The 12,289-nt window shown below is 40.6% G+C and overlaps 1 protein-coding gene across 1 annotated transcript in view; it reads left to right on the top strand.

The window, feature by feature from the left end:
• The window catches only part of hmga2 (high mobility group AT-hook 2), a 43,189-nt gene extending 31,556 nt beyond the window's left edge, over positions 1-11,633 (top strand). Inside the window, exons 4-5 of the mRNA XM_070992533.1 lie at positions 6,517-6,549; positions 10,048-11,633. Coding sequence (XP_070848634.1) covers positions 6,517-6,549; positions 10,048-10,107 — 93 coding nt within the window. The 3' untranslated portion in view covers positions 10,108-11,633. The remainder of the gene's footprint in view (positions 1-6,516; positions 6,550-10,047) is intronic.
• Positions 11,634-12,289: the final 656 nt, after the last annotated feature.

Below are 12,289 nucleotides of genomic sequence, written 5' to 3'. Positions count from 1 at the left end.
TAAAAAAGATGCAGTGTTGTTGGACTGAAATAGGTTACTGTGTGTCAGGTGACTCTCCTTTTCACCAGAGTTAGATTCAGGTCTAATGCTGCCATGCTTTGGTGAACTGGTGTTTCAGTCCGGGATAGCAAAGTAGTTTAATGATAGCAATGTAAAGGTCATTTCACCAGCTCCCTTATGAAAGAGAATGGGAGAGAGAGAGAGAGAGAAACAGACAGAATCCACGTGTGGGTGAGATCAGACTGTGTGTGTGTGTGTGTGTGTGTGTGTGTGTGTGTGTGTGTGTGTGTGTGTGTGTGTGTGTGAATAGAGGGAAACAGAAAACTTATGATTTGTATGACCTGTGGTGCAAAACTATTACATTTGGCACAAGGCCAAGCTTCTGTTTCTTGGGAGGATCAATTTGATCAGTGAATGTCATGGCTACCTTTAAAATTGCATAAAAAGCCTCAACTTCATCCTCAGGTTGGGTCACAGTGCGTTTGGTTGCCTTTGCTAATAATTATTTTGAAATAACTTCATGTAATCGTAAATTTAATTAATCAGTTAATGGTTTATTTTTAGAAATGGGTTTATAAATGTATTAGTTAACTTATTGATCATAATAACCGCTTTAAAGTCCGTAATATTCCATTGGTACTCTGTATCCTCCATAAAAGATTGACTCGTATCCCTAAAAGTTTCCCAGAAACCTCACTTCAGCCAGCTGTGAATTCCACAGTGTTTCACAGACTTGCCAGTCAAATGTTTACCTGTCTTAGTGCTCTATTAGGCAAGGTTGTTACAGTTTAACGATTTAAAAGGTAAGCATTCCAAGTTTTAACAACCTCATACTCTACACAGCATTTCATCTAAAGCCTATCTCATGACTGACTTTTCATCCATGCAGACTTGTGGAGACTGTTTGCGGAGGAAAGGTTGAATCTGGTTGGTCAAATTATCCATTCAGCTTCAAACGAGGTCCAAAGGTTAGCTGGCCCAGTAACGGTTAACTAGAACAAACAGCAGCAGCACCTGTCTTATGGGATAATTAACACTCAGACTTTACAGCAGAACAGAGCAGGAACATCTAGAGCACATGCATACACAATACACTGTATATAGACACATCAAGTACACTTATGTAAATACAGGTATATCAGATACTTAACATTTATTAATCCTGTACATGCAATACTATACATGACAATGACATGCAATGACATGTTAAAACATAGGAGTAGCCACAATAATATGGATAATAGAAAGAGAATTGAATGCAAAGCTGGAGTAATTTGAAAATTGTTTCTGGCTGCCTTTGCACACGTAGCTTGGACTACATGTTGTTTGTATGCAGCTGCATTTTTTAATCCCATTAATCATCTCATCCCCTGCATGTGAGTGTGAAAGTGGTCACAGCAGCTTCACGCAGCAGCCAAAATGCTCACTGATCTCACATCACGTGTCATCAAGATACAATGACCAGATATTACTAAGCTCAGCTGATAGCACAAACAGCAAGAATGGACCAGAAATGGAGACACTGTACAACAGCCAACCGCGCACCCATGCATTGCTCTCACTACTCTTTGCATGGATGTCTCTTTATTTGCTGTTTGCATACAGTATTCTGTGGCTCAAACTTTGGCTTTTGGCTGTAAAACCAACATTGTGTTACCTTTGTCACAGGGCTACCAGCGTCACTGTAAAAACTTTGACAACTTGATTTGGCCATGTTATTAATATCAAAGAAAAATCAAAATTTTCGGGACTTGCTCCCTAACTGTTGAGAATTAACTAAAGATGTCATCTACTGCAAGTCAAATTTCCATGAAATGTGGTATATGGGCCCACCCATACTTCACATTATGGGTGGGCCCTGAGGGACCTGTGCTGTGTCCAAATGTTTCTTTTGTGCTTAACTATCTCGCAACATTAGTGTATGAAATATCATGTTTTTGGTGTGGGATGAAAGGCTGAAAGGCCCTTGGTTCTGTTTCCAATAATACACTCTAAGTACACCCTCTGCTGGTGATTCGCAAGACTGATTTTGAGTTGTGCGTAACACCGTGAGTGACATCAACCTTAAGAGTTTTATTTGTTCTTTAAATCAGCATGATACTTCACTGTAGCCAGTGTCTGGCTAGCTTGCTTTCACTATTAGCAATTGTATTTATACGTGGAAATGGACTAAAGAAAGTGATTTACCAACAAGAAGTTTAACAATTCTTCTCAGGGAAGAAACACACTTTTGGCAGTACGCGGTATAAAAACAGACCCTGGCTTGAGTACTCTGAAAGGCGATGCTGTGTACTGTTTCCCTCACGCATCATCAGCTTTATTGTAAAAAGCTTTTTCCATTTTCCACTGGTCACTGAGCATTGAAGAAGCATGCCATGCCCCCAGAAAGCTAAGTTAATTTAAGTTGCTTTTGAGAAGAGGCTGACTGAAAAATACAAGAGAGAGTGGAAAACAGTTTACTGAGGAGATTCCATTCATCGGGGAAATACTGACTGCAGCTTTATAAGCCCCATCCTGAGCCGCCAAAGTGTAGTAAATTGGCCACAATCATATCAGTCTTATCATTTTGTGTAAATTGTTTTCCTTTATGGTCTTCCAGCTCTAGTTAAAAATATTGGATCTTTTTCAATGTATGTTTGCCAATATCGAGTAATATATATATATGAGAGTAGAATAAAATTATGTGTGTGCTGCATGCTGTCGTAGTGTTGCATAGTGCTGTCCATGGTGCTGATGCAGCTATCACGATGTCGCCATTTTAGTGACGTTGTTTTGCACTAATAACTGACTTAAGCTTGTCTGTTTGTGTATGAATTGAACGTTTAATAGTTGGTGAGACAACACTGATTATGGCAGGCTCTGTGGGAAGCATGCACAGCTTGCTTTAGACTTTACTTCATTCTGTTTCATTGATCCGTAGGAAGATGTTCTGGTCTCTAGGCAGTCTGCTGAGCAAGAGAAAAGTGATTACACCAAGCTGTCTACAAGCTGCCTCAAGTGCTTGTGCATATCTATTTTTATTTTAAGACACTGGAAGTGATGGCATGACAGCAGCATTTTTATATGCCCAGTTGGCTAAAGAGTAAAGTTAGTCAATGTGATGAGTGGCAGCTGCAGTGGTGATAGGGAGAGAGCAGGGTGAGCGGTTCACCTCTCCTGATCGGTGGCACTTTTATGAATGGTGGCCTGTACAAGGTGCTCAGCAGAGCGAAGGCATTTCATTCTTTGATCAGAGGAAGACTTCTGAAAAACAGGCTGCTGAGTGGTTGTAGAGCTGAGAGCCTGGAGCGTTGCATTCCTGTAGCAGCAGAGGGATTGGGTTTCAGCACAGATGAGGTCTCCACCATAGGACTCCTACTTTTAGTCATACTTACCTAGCATACTGTGAAAGGATTGAAGCTGCCCGTGCTGTCCTCATGCTCAGCCAAAAGCTGCCTTCCAAATCACTTGTAGGGCTGAGCAGCTGGTGTGGCCTACAAGTGATTCATAGTATTAGGCAACATCAAAGACCTGCAGAGCATGCCAAAGACAATGCTGTCATTGTTATAGAGGAAGAGGATGTGGAGGATGTTTTTGGTCATAATTAAAATTAAAAAAAGAAAATTCTTTTACTACACTACTAGGAATAATCAGGCCATAATTAAACTTAAAAAGTAAAAGGAACTCGAAAAAGCAAATTCAAAATATGAAAAAAAAAAAAAAGTAAAGCAAAAAAAGTAAAATTTTGAATGCCAAAGTTTAAATGGCAATAGCTTCAATGATGTTGGTGAAAATGGCAATGGAAATAAGAAAAGGTAAGCATCAAAGATGAAACTCAAAATGGGAAATGGAAAATCTTAAATGTCATACAATATACATAAATGATATAATAATAAAAGTATTTCAACCAAAATCTTTAATAGAAAAAAGAACTATTTTATTTATAATTATTATATATATATATATTTTGCATTTGCACTTTACCATTTGGCCTTTTCAATTTCTTTTTGACCATTTTCCATGTGACTCTTGGCTTTTTGAGGTGGATTTAAATGAGGAGGCATGCCCAAAGGCTGGAGGGAGGGGTTGAGACACCTGAGGCGCAGGGGAACAGTATGAACAGCAGGGGGAACTGACTGGTAAAGAGCACAGTGATGGCTGCTAGCAATGTGACATGCTGAGGCATGATTGAGTGGTTAGCATACTTGGCTGTTGTCTAGAAGAGTAAGGTTTGGGACACGGTGCAGGAACCTTCTATTACTGCAATAGTTTATTAAGGAACACTTATGTTAACATTTTATTATCCTGAAGTTAGATAAGGATGGATTCTTCCAAAGATAGCAAAAGAAATGATGAATTCTCCATAATACGATCTGAATTACTGTAATAGTAGTTAATATAAACTTGTGGCCGTGAGTTGGCAGCCAAATGAGTCATCATACCTTTCTAATTCCAGCAGTGGATCTACCAAAGTCAGAGCAAATAATGTACTGCACAAAAAATGTGGACTGTCACTGTACAGTCATGTAAAGTGTGTTCATCTTCACTGGTTAAGAAATGATTGCACTTATATAGAGTGAGTAAGGCGTCCATTGATCCAGCGGCCACAGAATCAGCTGTGTGTCTAATGTCCACCACTGAGCACTTGTGGGAACACTTGGGCAGATCACTGATGCGAAGCTGTGAAACGAGGTGGTCCTTCACTGTGATGTTCAGGTGAAACATGTGTGTCAGCAGAGAGGAGGAACAGTGCAGCTTGTGTTAACCTCATGCACTGCACGGCTTCAACAGTCGTGTTTAATCAACAGTTTAATCTATCATTCCTTTTCAGTGCTCATGATATGAAACAAAGTTACTTTTGTTAATTTTATTTTGTTAGTTAGTGAGTTAGATGTCTGTCTGTTGAAGTCAGTTACAGTAAGTTGCTCTTCACTCTTAGCCAGTGTTCCCCAGCAGATCCATATGACTCGACACTGCCTGTTTACTGTTTGCAAGTGGCCAAGGTATCCTAACATAACGTCATGCATGTCAGCAATAACAGATAATATAGCTAGTTGCTAATGTTAGCTGCTGCACTATTTTCTTACCTCCAGGCTGTAAACCGAGTATTTGTCTTAATAGTCATTGTAACTGCATTCAGTTTGTTAGACATTCCAAATAATATTGTGTACCTGTTGTTACTTTAATTAAGTAACTATAGTAAAGTTATGAGTTAGTATTTCTGGATTTTGATATACTTTTCTATACTTTTTGTTAATACGCTGTAAGTGAATCAACCTTAAACTTGCAATCCAGTTCCGGAGAGATGGTCTTTGTGAAGTCTGGTTTTAGGGGGTGTACTTCCCACACCACCCACTGTGAGCTGTTGATGGCGAGCAGCCAGTCTTGGGAGAAGAGGTTGGGCATCCACCTGCTCAACAACACCCTTTCAGAAGGGTGTAGCCTGGCGGTGTTCACAGGTCTGCATCCTCCACTGCATTGCTTTCCCATCACTGCTGCTTGCATACTTCATACGAGGCAGTGTTGACATGGACTCCATTACTGCGTTTGAGCTGTCTGACATTCCAGCCAGACCTGGCATAGAAAACACCAGCTGTTTGAACTGATCTTGGGTGGGTGTGGGGGGGTGAGGTACATGGTCCTCCCTACATAGGACCAGCAGCTGGCCGGACTTAGAAGCACCAGGGAGTCTACATTATCTTTTTACATTCTCAAAGCTATTGGAGTGCTCAGCTGTTCAACTCTGGTCCAGAGCTGCATGCACCTCCTTCACTACTCAGTGTGTGTGCTGTCAAAGGCCAACAGGAAAAAAGACTTCAGTCAAATGCAAGTGTATGTTATATCTACATCTTCAGAGGGCCTACAAAGATTTGCTTTCACAAAGATGGGCTTTTATACCAAGCTATTTATCATTGTGAGACTGGATAGCACTGCCAACTCCCAGGAAATTCAATTCCATTGACAGTTGCATCCACTTCACATGATTTCCTGATTGGTCAGGTGTGGTGTGGACTTCAGCCAAAGATTCTGCATTCCTTAATACCAGAGACACTTGAGTGTGATTGTAGAGTGCAGGCTGTTACATCCTTCATGCTATCCACTGTGTTAAGCAGTGGCAGTAGTAAATTACTGGTCTGGTGGATGGGCAGAGGCATAGCCAACCTGTTGCATTAGCTTTGCAAGCTAGTGGTCATTAAGGTCTAAAACTTCGCTCTAGTAGTTGAGCTCATTAGATAAAACCTGCAGTACGGGCCGGGTTCAAAAAGACCTGTGCAATCAGTATACAGAACTGTGCTGATTTGAGGTAGTCATCAGTCTCATGATACTCTACTGACCAATCACTGCAGATGTACTTAGTGGACATTGTTTTAACCTGAGCCTAGATACTCTGTGTATTCCATATCCTTTTATTTCCAGTTTGAAATCATTGCCACCGTCTTGTATTTTTGGACATTGACAGCTAAGAACTGTTCTTATTCTTGTTCATGATAGCATGTGAAGAAACAACAGTAACCTCTCATTTCTGCTCTCTTGCAGCCACAGCAAGTTGTCCAGAAAAAGTCCACTCAGGTAAGAGATCCTAAGGATTGTATCATGATCGAAAATTGCATAAGAAATAAAAAAAAAATGTTTTCCTCATGAGGAGGAAGGTGTCCTGGATTAAAATCACCTTGGGATGAGGGGAGGACATGACTGTAATTTGATTGTGTTATTTGTATTTTGAAACAGGACTTCCATACTGAATAGCAAAGTATGTTGCTGCTATTCATGCTATAAAACCAAACATACTAAACATATCATACATACTAAAATGTAGAGTTTTGCAGCACTAATGACAACATCAGTCGTAACTGAGAAGTCTTTGTCAGCAGCATAGGTTGTTGCTCATTGCTTCATTCTTAACGAGTCTCACATTTTGGGTCTGCAGTGTGTTTGCTTTGTCGTCAGTTTAGGTACTGGAGTGATAGTTCTTCTTGTGCTTCTCAGAGGCTTGGAACATTGTGTAGCTGCTGCAGCAGTAACTCTGTCTGAAGCTAAAGCTCACACTTGTGCTGACTTTTTTTTACTTTGCATCTTAAAGTTGCATTTGTGAATACAGGAGTGGCTTTTGCAAGAGGTGCAACAAGGTGAGAAAGTTGTACTCTTAGTAAGTCATCTGCACTTCTTCCATGTCTGACTGTTACCAGACTTTGTAAACATTCAGGGCCCAAACCATGGAAGGCCTGAGGGCATTTACAGCAGCTATATGCACAATCTTACAAGCCATTTGAGATAACAGAATGCCTAAAAATCTACACATCCATTAGGAAAAACATGATAGCTGCCCAGGGGGAAAAAAAACCCCCATCCTGTAGAGTCTACATCCCATTTTGTAACTATTTGTTCTCAAACTGTCTTCATCATTCTGAAACCATAGCACCACAAATGTTGAGGACCACTAATTTTCACACCTAAAAGAGGAAAATCTTGTCAGATGTTACTATCTTTAACAGCTGACAAATCAGCTGCATTTGAATCCATGCCATAATAATCTGGGCTGCTCTAATTGCAAATCAGAGATCCCCAACAATACCAAGTAAATGTGGTTCTTCATACTCTGAATTGAGTATTGGGCCAACAGAGGAACATTTATTGAAATTGTATTTGCTTTCTTTAGGGAATAGCATGGTAGGATGAACAACATGGACATACATTATTATCTTATGGTTCTTTATTTGATCTTCTCCTGGTCGCTCTGTTCTCCTTTTTTTCTTCTTAACTTCTCTCGCTCTCTCAGCTCTACTCTGAAGAACGTTAGATCCAAAAAAGACTGAAACACATCTATTCTCCTACAGCTGCTTCTGCCACCTCTGCTCACCTTTCCTCCTCTGTTCTTCACTCCTTTCTTCTCAACACATTTTCATGTCTTTACCTGCTTTCTCCACAAGTTTTCACATTTCATTTCCTATTCTCTCCTTCATTCTTACCCTCACTCTCTCTTTCACCTTGTCCACGGTTCACTTACTGAAGCTTTGAATGGTGGCTGAGGTTGACTCCTTGTGAAAAACTTACTTATTTCCATTGTCCATAAATCCACAAACTTGGTCACTGAGGTCACACGAAGAATGAAATACGACAGACACAAGACAACAACAAAGTTGCAGATATTTTAGCCTAAGTTATTTAAGTTTAAAGTTAATCTAAAACCTAAAAGATTCAGGGCTTTTGAGAAAACATTCATGGCTGAAGCCACCCTCACCCCCACCCTCACCCTTCCCCACCCCAGCATTATTCACATGCAGCAGATAATTACATGCAATGTTGTGTTGTTGTTGCATGCACCTTCATGTGTGCATCAGAGGCAGGATGAAAGCAGAATGGTTATAAGTGAGTGAAACAAGACATAGGACCCCCAACCAAGGCATTCTCTCACACTCCAGGAATCCACCAGCCTCTCTCTGTTCGCTGGTGCGGGCCATTTCTTGGTGTGAATGCATAACTCGGCTCTGATTTGTGGCCCTGTGGGAACAAGGCTGAGGAGGTGCTGTGAGGCCCTGGGAGCTGCAGGCCGTAAAAATGTCATTTAGCTCTGCCGATTTGATAGGCTGCTTTATCTCAATCCCACCACCAGCCTGTACAAAATGTCATAACCCTTTCAGTCCAGTACTCTGGGTGAGGTGGGGTGGGTGCGTGACCCCGCCGGCAGCTACGGCCTCACACATAGCATCGTTTCCCAGTGAAGTTTCAACTACTGCTAGCTACTGGATCTCCTGTTTTTCCAAGCCTGTAACAGACTGTGAATGAATGCGTGTGTGTGTATTTCTTGGAGAATCTGGAGAGAGATGCACCTGGGACCCTTTTCTGGACTAAACAGCCACCAGAAGTAGAAGAAAGTTTTCTGTTCACACCAGCATTTTCAGATGTTTTTTAAAAGCTCACTATGTACACTAAAATGCAACACAGCACAAAAATGCTTCATTTCCCTCTCTCTTCTACTTCTGTTTAGTGGCAGACAATGATAGTGTAGTACTACCCTCATGTTGTCGTATAGATGGCATTATACATACAACATACACCAAAACACTATACAGGCTCTTTAGTTTTTAAGGTTGTTAATGAACATTTCCTTAAAGTTTTGTTAATGAAAGCAGCGCTACTCCACATACATCCAAATTGTATTACTGAACTGGAGCCATTACTACTACTGTCTCATGGTTCCCTATCTAACAGAAAACTAGATTTTTTCCGATCTGTCTCTGTTTCACTGTCTCTATTTCTCTATTTGTTTATCAGCACTTCCATTCTAGTGAAGATGTCATTGACAGGCAGCCTAACATGAAGTGGAGGAACATGGGCTGATAATTTGCTCATCCTTTTTGACATACTGTATGCTCAATGGAAAAGAGTACAAAGACAATCTAATCAATGCTTTACCTTTCATATAAGTGTATAAATGACATTAAGTATCCTGCATGGAATGCAAAACTAGGACATACACAGTTATGACTGTGCCATCAGCCTGTAAATTAAAGAAATCCAAATCTGACAAAAAAGGCAGAAGGCACAGTGAGTTGGTGTTTTCGGCCCACTAAGAACCTTGTTAGCATTAACTGACTGAAATGTGGCCTCTACTTAACCTGTGCATCAGGACCGTGACAGTGTGATGGTTCTTCGTCAGTGATGGCTCTGTCCCATCATGCATATGAACATTTCCTTCCAGAGATTAATAATTCACTCTGTGACCTTACTGAAGCTGCTTTATTAACCTGCTGAACAAGTGACTGAGCAGCTTTAGTTCTGATCATCCTCATTTTTTAGGTGAGATGGTGTCAAATGAAATAGGTACTCTATGTATAACAAAACTGAAAGAGTTTTAATTTTATTTATTACTAAACCTTTATTTAACCAGGTAAGAAAGGTAAGGTAAGGAAACAAATCTCTTTTTCAAGGGAACCCTGGCCAAGATAGCACCATTACAGTGTATCAAGCAGCATACATGCAAATATTAAAAACACACAAAACATACATTACAAGCTCACAGAATGACATGTCCCAAATGACATGAGACTGTCTTGTTTTAATTCACAGGAAGAAGAAGGAGAAGAAGAAGAAGAGGAAGAGGCTGGAGAGTCCCCAGAGGAAGACTAAGCTTCCACACCATGAAACCTCTACCTCATTCAGCTGTCAGGTCTTTCAAAGGGAAAAGACTGCCTTGACCACTTATTTTTGACTTTTCCATGTGTTATTTTAGTTGGTTTCATTTCAGATATTTTTCATCTACGATCTGTCACTCAGTGGGCAGAATTGTTCAATGTATGTGTGCCTCTTTAAATTCTTTTAATTCCTTTGATACATTTTTTACATAGAGCATACAGAATGCTGCAACATGGGACATCAAAAACAAACTTACCTGTCAGAACAGACAAATCAGGCAGACACAGACTTGTCATCAGCTCTGGTCAACAAACTTACACTCCTCAATGAGAACAAACTAAAACCAAACAGATTCAGACACCCCCATTACAACTTGCATTAAAATGTATCCAGATTGTATTCAGATATGATTTAATCTGATGTACATTTACACCTGGTATTAATATGTGTCTCCACATTGACATCTGATTGAGATCCAATCACTCTGTCCAGCCTCTTCTTTGTCTTGTCCTCCTTCCTTCTGACACCCAAAAGCATGGGGAGGAAGCCGTCTTCAAAGCAGAGGAGAATGCTGTTTTTATTCAGCTGTGGTCAGTACCACCACTGTTTAGAGTGCGATCAGGATGCAGGACCAGAGTTAAGACTGGTGGGAGAGCACAGGGGAGCTTCACAGATGAAGACTGGCTGTCAAACCTAAATCGGCGCCATCAATTTGATTTGCCTAGTGAAAGACTGTGGCCAGTGTTATCTAGCTATTGATGCTATTTCTGCCCATGTAGATGTTGAATGTGGCTTAAAAACGCAATGGCATTTACAGTTTCACAATCCATTCTCAATGCATCTTGGGTGCATTTATATGTATACCTTCATGTGATCAAGCACTATATAATTGCAATCTGATCAGCCAGAGTACATTTTAATGCCAGGTGTAAAGGGGGTCAGACAGACACAATGAGTAAGTGTGGCCAAAAGCCAAAAGTTGAGATTTGTGGTTCAGGATCCTGAGAGCATCATCATCTTCAAATGAGATGAGCAAGGGTCAAGTCCAGTCAATTTTTGTTTATATTATCATGAATCACAGGTTTTCTCAAGGGGCTTTACAATCTGTACAGCATATGACACCCTTTGTCCTTCCACCTCCAGTTCAGATAAGGGTGCATCATTTAACACCTTTGTACTGAGGTGCAAATCAAATGCACACACAGTGTCACTCCTCCATCTCTCCTTCACACACACACACACACACACACACACACACACACACACACACACACACACACACACACACACACACACACACACACACACACACACAATTCTCAAGACACTGACACAGGACAAGAGACTGGAACAGGCTGGTATTGTCATACAGAAATGTAGAACAAATGTTAGTTCTAAAACGAACCACCCCCTGACCTGCCGACCCCTAACCCAAACTGGACCACCAAAGACAGGGAGACACAGAGATCCTTCCTCAGGGCAGTGGTTTATCCATCATGTTGGCTTAAACCCATTTAGACAAAAAAAAACAAAAAACAAAAAAACAGCTTGCTGAAGTTGTTAGAACTGACTCAGATGGAACTCAAGCATCGGGCTGAGCCTACTGAGTGTTTACATCACATTTCCATTTCCATAAAGGTTAATATGCAGGGGGAGAAACAGCACCCAGTGTAACAGTTGATCATGGGGCAAAGAGGCAACCGTCAGGGCTGAAAAATGAAGCCAACATGGGGGTGCAAAACCCAGTGTATTAGCTTCAACCGTTGAAATCTCCTACTTTCATTCATATATCCAAATTTAAATCAATGCTCACTTCATTTTCAGATTATAGCTGCAGGTCGTGCAAGGGATCAGAGTGGATCTCAGTCAGTTAAGGAACCTAAATCATGACATGACCTATGAATTTCATCAAAAACCGATCGTTAACCTTGATGGACTTCAAAATGAAGGGCTAATTATTGATCATAGTTAAGTGTGCACATCCTTGACTTGAACTTTGTGATTCTATATTGGACAGTCAGATTACCTCGAAGTAACAGTGAATTTAGCTCATTGTGAGAACATCAACTACATAGTGCCTCAAGTACATGTATGAATTTAAAGCTTTAATTTTGATGCACCGAAGGTCATGATTTAATCCAGGATGCTTGATAGACCAGAACATCAGAGTACTACA

Source organism: Chaetodon trifascialis, chromosome 22, assembly GCF_039877785.1.
Source record: "Chaetodon trifascialis isolate fChaTrf1 chromosome 22, fChaTrf1.hap1, whole genome shotgun sequence".
Lineage (NCBI taxonomy): Eukaryota > Metazoa > Chordata > Actinopteri > Chaetodontiformes > Chaetodontidae > Chaetodon > Chaetodon trifascialis.
Note: the sequence above shows the minus strand (reverse complement) of the source record. Positions and strands in the feature narration are given on the sequence as shown.